At 41.1% G+C, this 10,129-nt stretch overlaps 1 protein-coding gene across 1 annotated transcript in view; it reads right to left on the bottom strand.

Moving 5' to 3' along the window:
* The window catches only part of LOC147683308 (arf-GAP domain and FG repeat-containing protein 1-like), a 234,859-nt gene extending 226,813 nt beyond the window's left edge, over positions 1-8,046 (bottom strand). Inside the window, exon 1 of the mRNA XM_086942518.1 lies at positions 7,693-8,046. Within this exon, the coding sequence (XP_086798644.1) occupies positions 7,693-7,859 (167 nt within the window). The 5' untranslated portion in view covers positions 7,860-8,046. The remainder of the gene's footprint in view (positions 1-7,692) is intronic.
* Between the last annotated feature and the right edge of the window lie 2,083 nt (positions 8,047-10,129).

The raw sequence follows: 10,129 nt of genomic DNA on the forward strand, positions 1-10,129 counted from the left end.
TCGATCTAACGTACATTTTCATGCTGCTTTTGCCGTTACAATATTAGGCTATTGTTTAGGGCAACTTACAGGACAGATTTGCTGGTGTTTGCTTTTACGTGTTTATAAGCAGCGCTCTCAAGCGTGCACATATATTTCTGTATTGTTTTTTTTTTTTTTAATCTGTTTATTAGCATAGTTTCAAGAGCAGTAACAGCATACAGTTTCATACATACAAGCTCAGTGTCAATCACGGTGGCACATGCATGCGTTTGCTCAGAGCACATATAGAAACATAGTGCATTCGATTTTCTTCTTTATGATGTCGGTGAACCAGATTAATCTAACAAACCCCTTCTAACCCCGAACCCTCCCTCCACCCCAACAAAATCCCTCCCGTCACTCTCTCGGCAGGTACATATTTGAGATATCGACATATGGGTCACCAGCAATGTTCTGATACATAGTGTATGCTCTGGTGTAACACACAGGTAGGGTGGGATAATGCGATCGTAGGGCCGGGGGGCGCCCGCACCCCATTGCCGTGCACCGTGGGTAGTGGCCGTGTATGGGAAAGTGGCTCGGGCATAGTACTACTCCAAGTGGCTATTCACTAGTATCTTCTTCCTCTCCGTCATTGCCAGCCTCAAAGACCCCTAAAGTGTCAAACCATTCCAGTGATACCGTAATTTTCCGAAGGCCCCTACTCTCTTCCTTCTGTAGTGCCTCGCCCTCAGCCTTACCCCAGCGCACTACTTCCGCTCGCCACAAGTCAGGGTTGGGTGGTGTTGATGATTTCCATCTCATCGTGATGGCACGCTTCGCCAGCAACAGGGCCAGATCCGAGAAGCGCGTCCCCACGGTTCTGGTGCGTGTCGGTGGTCCCAGTCCTAGGAGTGTATGTTCCAGTGTAGGTGGTCGGGGAAGGGTACCAGCCGTCTCGAGCGAGGCATGGACAGTGGTCCAGAAATACCCCAATTTAGGGCTTCTGTATTGTTTGTTAATAAACATTTTACCAATGCACACATAAAAACAAACGGAGGCAACATATTCCTATATCTATGCGATAACATTTTACAACCCTGTACAAAACAAAAAACAAACAGGGCACAATTGCTCATTTTTAATATTACCTTCCCTTGGTGCTTTCCGTTGCGCTTGTTTAAAACAAACATAAAGCCACCCTACACAACCTTAGCGATTTGTTATGTACCCGTCGTTATACACAACCTCATCGTTTTGTTTCATAGCCGCGGTTAGCATATACATCTTGGAAATGCAGGGAGTTTTATTTCTTTTGTTATTGTGTAGGTTTTCTGTATTGTTTATACTGCGATATCACGCTTACAGCTCCAAGTGCAATTTACAACAATCCATATAACCATCCATATAACCACCTGCAAAATATAAACAATGCCAAAATCTCCAACTCTGATGCGAGATCGGTTGCATTGCAAATGCTTGTTTTTTAAGCCACTGAAAGACATTCCTCAAATCCTATAGGTGACATACAGTTGTATCTGTGCATTAGTCTTCTCGTTCAACTCGGCCCCTAGAGGGAAATATAATGACACAGCTGCTTCTATAAACGAAGCCTCGACTTTTCCACTACAACAACACTACTCAATATTCTAAAATGGAAAGCAATGCAATACAAAATATCCTAATCATCAAGTAAGAAAAAATAACGCGGAGGAAAAATCAAGGAGAAAAGAGTCCGTAGATTAACTGTGGAAGGGAGAAAAGTGAGGGTGTCTGTTCTACTTCATTTCTTGAAAGCAGTAATTGGAAAAGTCAATGACAGAGAAAGCAATCTTTAGAAAATAAGGTTTAATCACATGCCAACATAAGCTAAAGCCTGCACTACTAGACATTTCAGGACATTAACTAGGAATTGTATTACCAACATTTAAATCTAAACCACTGCTAAGTAACTGGTTCATGAGCCTAAAGGGATATACATTCCACTATTTTTGTGATAGCTGTATGCATTTAATACCGTACACTGGAAGTTTCAAATGTATGGGCAACAAATGTAACTGAACTGCAAACGTGAATCCACTTCAATATATCCCGGAAAAATGTCAGCAATCTTGTTGAACCAGTTTTGTCTAGGCGTTACGCCCACTGTAAGCAGTGAACAAGGTTGCATACCATAGCTTGCCTTTGAAGTGACTTGTTCACTACAAGTGAAAAGTCTGATATTTCCAAAACCCAAGGAGGAAGCTGAAATACACTGTCCGTGGTCCCCTCTAAGAACCATCCGAAGTTTCCGCCCAGTTAGGCATGCAAATATTAATCTATCTCTTTGAAAATAAGAACAAGCTGAGTCATTACATAAAGATTAGATTGGTCACTGAAGGGCCGCTGTAGTAATAGGCAGAATAGTGTGAAATCACCGGAGTGGTGGTCACAAAAAAAGTAATATTTCAAAATATTTTTTTACTATTTTCCAGCAATTGAGGGCAGCCAGGAGACAGCTTCCAAACTGCTCAAATAGCAACCACTTTGCAGCAATGTTGTTGGACACAGCGAAATTGGGCCGTGCGACTTTACTCTTCGCTGTATGTCTCCTTGCTAAAATAATTATTTTTTAGCTGATGCTGTAGAAACAATTAAAAGTGGTAGAGACTATTTTATAATTTCTTAGATATTTGATAACTAATTTAAAATGGCTATTGTATTTAAGGCTGATGTCTGGTTTTTTTTTTCAAGATTTGTAAATATCCATCTTCAACTTGCAAAAGTTAAGGTTAAAATTGTGTGCTACTGCACAGTTTAAGTCGTATATGTACAAAAAAACACAAGAGCTCGCAATTTTTTTTAGCTCAACCTAGTTTCGTGTTTCTTTCAAAAGCATGAACCAGGACACCTGATGTTTACCCAACCTGTCGTGTTCAAACTGGTTGAGCAGTAAGTCACCCAGCAGCCTGATCTGCATAATTCGTGGCTAAGCTTCAAAGCTTTTCAAAAATACAAGCAAGAGTTTTCAATGACACCAACTAAAAGATACTATCTAGTGCACTTACTTCAAAGAAATGTACATATCAGGCTCACTATTTGATTAATAAATCCAGAGATGCAACTGTCTTAAATCTTTCTCCAAAAGCATAGTCATACAATCAAAACATTATGAATTCCAATGGTTTTTCAAGACCTTCTAGTATGGAAGTGATTGCTAGGAAATCACTGAAACAACTGGCTATGGATCACCTAGTTAATAAAAGATGGTCCACAGAAAAACTCAGTTCTGGCCTTCCAGGAAATCACCACTAACCCAGGGCCCCAACTGTACCTTGTAAGTGATTTAACCTGCTATTCGAGAATGCTACTGTCAACGTTCAGGTTTGGAACTTTTTTTCACATAATTACATTTCCAACCTGTAACAACTGGTCGAGGGAATTGCCCACCTGTCCTTGTGATGACTTATCCTCCCAATCAAATTTGCACTGTATTTTATTTTGTAAATTTTATGCAGTCCCACGGAGGATTATTTTGAAACCCATCCTCAAAGCATGGAGCCACCGCTCATGCAGAATAGCCCATGAATACTATCTAGACTAGTGGATGCCGCTCTCTGTACTGCCAAGTTGTTGTTTGTACCATCGATTTCCAAGCGCCTAGAGGCCTGTAGGTGATTGGGCGCGCTATAAATCAAAAATAACAATAACAATAACATGTTAGACTGCAACAGTTAGAAAATGACACTGTGGCCCACGCTATATCCAGCTTTTTAAAATTACAGGTTAAGTTCAGAAACTATGTAAAGAATTGTATTTTTACACATATTAATATTTTAGAATTGTTAACGTCCTGTCTTTATTAACTTGGAATTGCTCTGATTGTATTACCTATGTTTTTAAATACACTGTACTTAACTGGCACTTTTCGGATTGTATGTTTAAACTTGTATGCTTTTATGAATTCACTTTGAATTACGAATAAAGCTTTTTGAATTTGATTTGAATTGACTGCAGCTGTCACATAACCCATGATATGTAGTACAACTTCTTGATAGCAACAAAATTAAAGCTATGTTTCTAGTTCTAAGAGATCAAAAATTACTTAAAATGTACTACACGTGCAGCTGCCTATAGGTTATTGTTAAAATGATGAAAGAAGCGTAGACCAGGTGAAGTAGATAATAAGATCTCTACTTTATTCTTTAGATGTCTTCATAGTTACAGATGACCAGATGTAGTTAGATCCATAAGAGTGCCCCACCAGGAGCAGGCTCTCCACTGCTCAGCCCATCCACACCAACTGACATACTCTTCCAAACCAACACAATCAACATTCCATCTGATGTCATCACTGGCTGAGCAGCAGGGAGAGAACCTCAGTAGGGAGGGTGTATTAAGTAAATGTACATTACAACACATCCCCTGCTTTATAATGATAGAAAACAAACAACACATGTGAAGATGATGAAACACACGTTCCGATAAAAGAGGATGCAATAATAAGAAACATTATACATCATCCCCAAGCTAAAGTGATCACAACAACAAATGCATGAAAGTTGCCAAACATACAAATGAGGACAAACTAAGATGGATGAGAACTCAAATACTACACCCATCTCCCTTTCATAAAGATCACAAACAAAAAAAAAACAAGTTAATTAAAACATACTTCAAGACCAGTGGAAACTATCCACCAAACTCACGTCCCAAACTATGGGCACAATCATGAGTAGCCAGATGCACCACAAACTAAGGTACACAACAGTGGCAGAAGAGGGATCTACAACCCCCAACTACACAAACCAAAGAAAGAACCAGGTCTACCCAAAAGAAATGGAAAGACACACCCCAACTAAGACAGGGTAATAAAACCCCCAAAACACTCCAAAAAAAAACAATATGGGTATCCCTTAACCCAAAGCAACCATTATTAGGGTCAGCCTAAACCCAAAGCAAATAAATAATTAGAATCACCAAACTCAACGTGCATAACCAAATTGCACAGACCAAACACCTACTAGAGGCATTAACCACATACAGGGTAACAGCAAAACCAAATAGGAAAAGTTACACCAGAGGTAAATTTCCCACGTGTGCACCCGTAACACACAGTCCGAAAAATACTCTACGTGCGTATCAATAACGCACAGTCCAATACATAAATCAAACCAGGGCAACCCTTAACCCAGAATACAGTCAAAATTCCCTTTGGGAACCATAAATCCAAAACTAACATATTATAGGTATCCCATAACCCAATGACAATCTAGGGTATCCTTAAACCCATGACAATCTAGGGTAACCGTAAACCCCAAAACACACTAGCACATACTATGGGTATTCTTAAATCAAGGACATGTGCTGGCCTAAATATGTAAAAATGGAAATCATAGAAACAGGAAAAAAAAATGTAATGACACAAGTAAATTAAGCAAACAGCAATTATGTAGCTGCGGTGAGCGATGTCTCACCCGAGGTCCTTCCCTCACAGTCATTTAGATGAGAAAAAAGATTGTACTAGTCAAAACACCATCTTAGCAAGTTCGTTTTCGAAATCATTTTAAAGCTACGTCAATTAACTTGCCGGGCCATTAGTTCATTGCCGAAGACTCCATTGCTGAGGCATCACCACTGGGGGCATATGTGAGGCTAACCATGCAGTCCGATAAAAAACTTCTTCACCAGGATTACTTCACGAAAAGTGGACGGTGCACGGTGCACTTGATGATGACGTTCACAAAACTTTCAAGGAAGTGAAAGAACATGGCGCAGCACGCACCAACCGTAGCACCGGATGGCTCTCGTTACGTTAGAGCTCACAACGACCTTAGGCAGGAATGAAAAGATGACGCGTCACAGACGGCTCTCCAGCTGAACCGCGTGAGTAGCGCGTGTACAGTTTTAATTTCGAAAGTTTGCGCAGCCGTTTTCCACAACAGATTTAAAACACGCTTTTCGCGTTTAATTCAAAGGTAGACTCACCCCAGTAAAGACACAAAAATTCTTCCGGAAATAATCATGCCCCCAAAGCAGAGGTTTCATTATCAGTTAAAGACGTGCCAGTTTCCTTCACACAAGTTTTTTCCACAAGTACGAGCTGTTGCAGTGCCAAACTGTGGCTCACACACGCCATCACCTGCTCACACCGAGTGTTGCTCTCTCTCTGTAGCGGTGTCTGCTTGTCTTGCCGGTACACGTAGCTGCTTCCAATTCAATCCAGGAATCACCACAAGTCATGCCACTTCCTTAGCACGATTCAGCACTGTCAATTATTGTCAGCCGAACGAGTCACAACAGGGCAATAGGAAAACAAAGACCTTCTCTGTACCCTGAAACTTGTCCCATTTACAGTGCCTGATTGAAAGGACATAAAACATTTGTTCAAGGAACCTTCGGACTGATGCGATGTCTTTTGGCACAACGAGACTTATCTTCTTTTAGGTCTCAAAAAACGGTAGTTCAGGGGGTCAAACTCTCATGCCACATGACGCAGTACACAGTCTTTTAATGTTAAGCATAATAGTCAGTTGGCAGGCAGGAAAAAGGAAAATCCAACATGTACTGCCATAAAGAGATTGTAGGAATGTCATTTTGCACCTTCAGACAAACGCTCTAGCACGCAAGGGCAGTATTCCTCAAAGCTGTTATATGATAGAATATAACATAGACTGTCAGTCATTTTCCAAAATCAACAAGCATACAGAAACTGGCACAATATAGTTAAGGGCGACCGTGGACAGGGTCACTGGTGGGGCATAAGAGGTGCCTAGTTTCATCCACTCCACTTACTTGAAGTCTATAAGTCTTTTGGTACCAAGTCTTTATATCCATATTAAAAACGCTACTTCATCTGCTTCAGTTTTAAAAATCAAATCAGTCCAAGGTAGCTCCATGGGTTCTTTGAATCGTCACCAGTGTTAAAATGATGAAAGAAGCGTAGACCAGGTGAAGTAGATAATAAGATCTCTACTTTATTCTTTAGATGTCTTCATAGTTACAGATGACCAGATGTAGTTAGATCCATAAGAGTGCCCCACCAGGAGCAGGCTCTCCACTGCTCAGCCCATCCACACCAACTGACATACTCATCCAAACCAACACAATCAACATTCCATCTGATGTCATCACTGGCTGAGCAGCAGGGAGAGAACCTCAGTAGGGAGGGTGTATTACGTAAATGTACATTACAACAGTTATCTCTTCACATTTCAGTTTATGATTGCAGCTTTCAAATGTCACGCTGGTAGTAATTGAGTGAAACTTTTCCCCATGCAGTACGTGTTAAAACGACAAGAGTGTAATAAACCTGCCACAAAATGTGCCACGCTGTATTGCATGAAATGCCCTTTTCTTGCCATATATTCAATTCTACCGCATAATCTCAGCAACCCTTGCGGCATAATTGCAGTGGTACTGACCAGAAGTTTCACACTCGGATCCCGACGGAAAGTAATGACGGCCATAATGGCCATGTCCAAACCACTGTACCACCCAATGGTAAAAGTCTACATATTGTCTGGCTTCATTTGCCCCGTTGATTTTAAGGGGTCACGCATGGAAATCGAGATACTCATACGTAATATTAACTTTTGGGCAAAATCCCTGAAACGTCACCTCAGTATAAACTTGGAACACTTGCTATTTAACTCTACCCACGCCCAATAACGGTCCAAAAGGTAAATGTACTTATGATTTTCCCGTCAAAGCTTACACAAATTACCACCCCCTCATCCCATAGGCACTTACAGGATGCCGGAACAAGATGTGCAAACGAAGGAGCCCACAGTCATGTTGGCATAGGTGGGTCCACGCTGGTCACAGTCAAAGCACTTGCGGTTGTGCGGGAGGCTCGTCATCTCCCGTAGCAGCTTTAAGTGCTTTTCCTCTTGCTTGCGCTTGGCGCTGGCGGCCATGGCGGGAGCGAAGGTGGGCTCTATGTCGGTTCTGCAAATACTAGGGGTGCACGTACAGACGCGTGACACCTACAGGAAGGCGGCACCAGCCCAGCAGCTGACAAGCAACGGCCTCCGCTCTAACCTCGAGCCCGGCGGCCGCTGCCCTGGGCGACAGCACAGGAGGCAGTCGGGCAGGGCGAGCGCCATAGACAGAGAAAAGGGACACATGTTTAGGCTCAGAGAAGCATAGAAAACGGACAAGGACGCAGAGCTCAGGTAAACCTAGCAATTTTTGTAGTGATGTTTTTCTATACCCTAAAAAATAATTACTTCTATTGTTAAAAGAAATACGTTTCAATGTGTGACAGTTAAATTAGATGTATTCTTCACGGAATATTCTGCAATAGAGACTGTGATTTTGAGTACGTTACTTAGACAAACAAATATAAGTATACTTAAATAATGCTTTAAATATGAAAAAGGGGTAATATTGTTGCAAAATAACGTTTTTGAAATATTGCCTGAGCGCAATGACAGAGGAAACGCTGATACGCAAATATGGCGATCAAAGTCATAATGAAGTGTGGCTGTGTTTCGCATAATTGTCCCTTTTTAGTATCAATTTCAGGCAGGTTTAGAGGAGGTAAGGGGCGGGGTTGGAGTAGACGAACCGGAACTCGCCTTTACAAACGAATGCTGAAAGGATGTTGAGAAAAAGGGGAGAGGTGGCAAGAGAGAGGTCAAACCATTTCAGCCTGGTGTAGCAATCGGCATACTCTGGGGGCCAAGAAAAAGGCTTGAGAGGAGTTATACGACTAGAGGGAGCCAATCTGTTTAAACTAGTTTCTGAAAAAATAAAACATGAAACACTTCTGGCGTAGACATGGATTAGAAAATAATATGTATACACACACATCTTACATATAGTGGTTCTGTGTAACAACTTAATTTTGTATCAACTTTTTAGTCAACAAAACGGCGTTCAAAGACTTGTGTGGGCGCTTTTTACCATGAAAAGGGCTGAGAGGATGGATCGGTACTAAGTGCGAATGCTAAAAGATGAGCGCTCTTAATATAAAAGGAAATCTAGAGAACCCACATAGAGAATTTCAAAAAAACAATGGAAAATCCACACAGATAAAGGTTCGAGAACTGACTGTGAATGTTTATTTAAAAATTAGAAATGGTTGCAAAAGGCATGGGTTATTCAATTCAAAATATAAAAAACGCAACTGAAATTGAGACTTTAAGCAAAGGTGAAACAGCATTGCATTACTAAACATTAGTTGTTTGAAACTATGTATAAATCAGTTCTACTGAATGTATCAACCTTTAACATTTTTTAAACATTGTGTGTGTGTTCCTCCTGCAACAGGCTGTGAGCTAGTACATCGTAAACATCTCCGCAGAGCAAATTCCAAGTATTTAATAATAAAGGGAAAGTTGTCTGAACGAAATCACAAACACGGTGCACGGTGTAACTTGAAAAGCCACATTTTCAGTGCAACCAGACCAAGCCTAGGATATTAGTTATGCAGCCCACTTATTCCAACTTAAACACATAATATATTGAATACTGAAGGGCATTTTAACTCTCAGTTCAACAGCGAAAGAGAAAGCACAATTTGAATGTGGAGTGTAAGAGATTGCAAATAAATCTCAGGCCTAATCATGTAAAATCAAAAATGCTTAATTAGGAAATTATAGCATACTTCCATTATTGTGTCTCACCCATGGTAATTAAACACACCATAACATTAATTCTAAATTTAGTCTAACACTTGTATCATAAATACTGATTTACGAATCCTGACTCGTAGAATTTTTAGGTTTAGTTCATTATGCCTTAATGTATCATTTCATGCAACATGAATTGGAATCCAAAAGAGTTAGGGCACATGACGTTTACTGACTGTCGCGTCGTGGTGGCAATAACGACCGACACTTCTTTATGGTTTAGGAGAGCTTTATTACTGCACATCCATCCTCGTCCCTGTCCCTACTCTAACTGTCCCCTTGGTTCCTATTCCCCGGCTCCTCCCGTTCCTGCTCCTCCCTCTGTCTCCACCCCTCAACCACTAGACTGCGTCTCACCATACTACATCTCCCCCTTTCTTAACAAAATGAGCTTAATGTCCTTAGTGTTCGCAGTTCTTCAATCCGCCACACAGGTTGGCGAACAGCCTGCTCTTCGAGCCTCAGTAGTGTCGAATCCGAGGTGGGCTTGACTTTGGTCGATTTTTCTGTTGTCTCAATCAGGGCGTTCTTGATCACGTTGCGTGTGGACT

This window comes from Lissotriton vulgaris, chromosome 11 (assembly GCF_964263255.1).
Source record: "Lissotriton vulgaris chromosome 11, aLisVul1.2, whole genome shotgun sequence".
Taxonomy (NCBI): Eukaryota; Metazoa; Chordata; class Amphibia; order Caudata; family Salamandridae; genus Lissotriton; species Lissotriton vulgaris.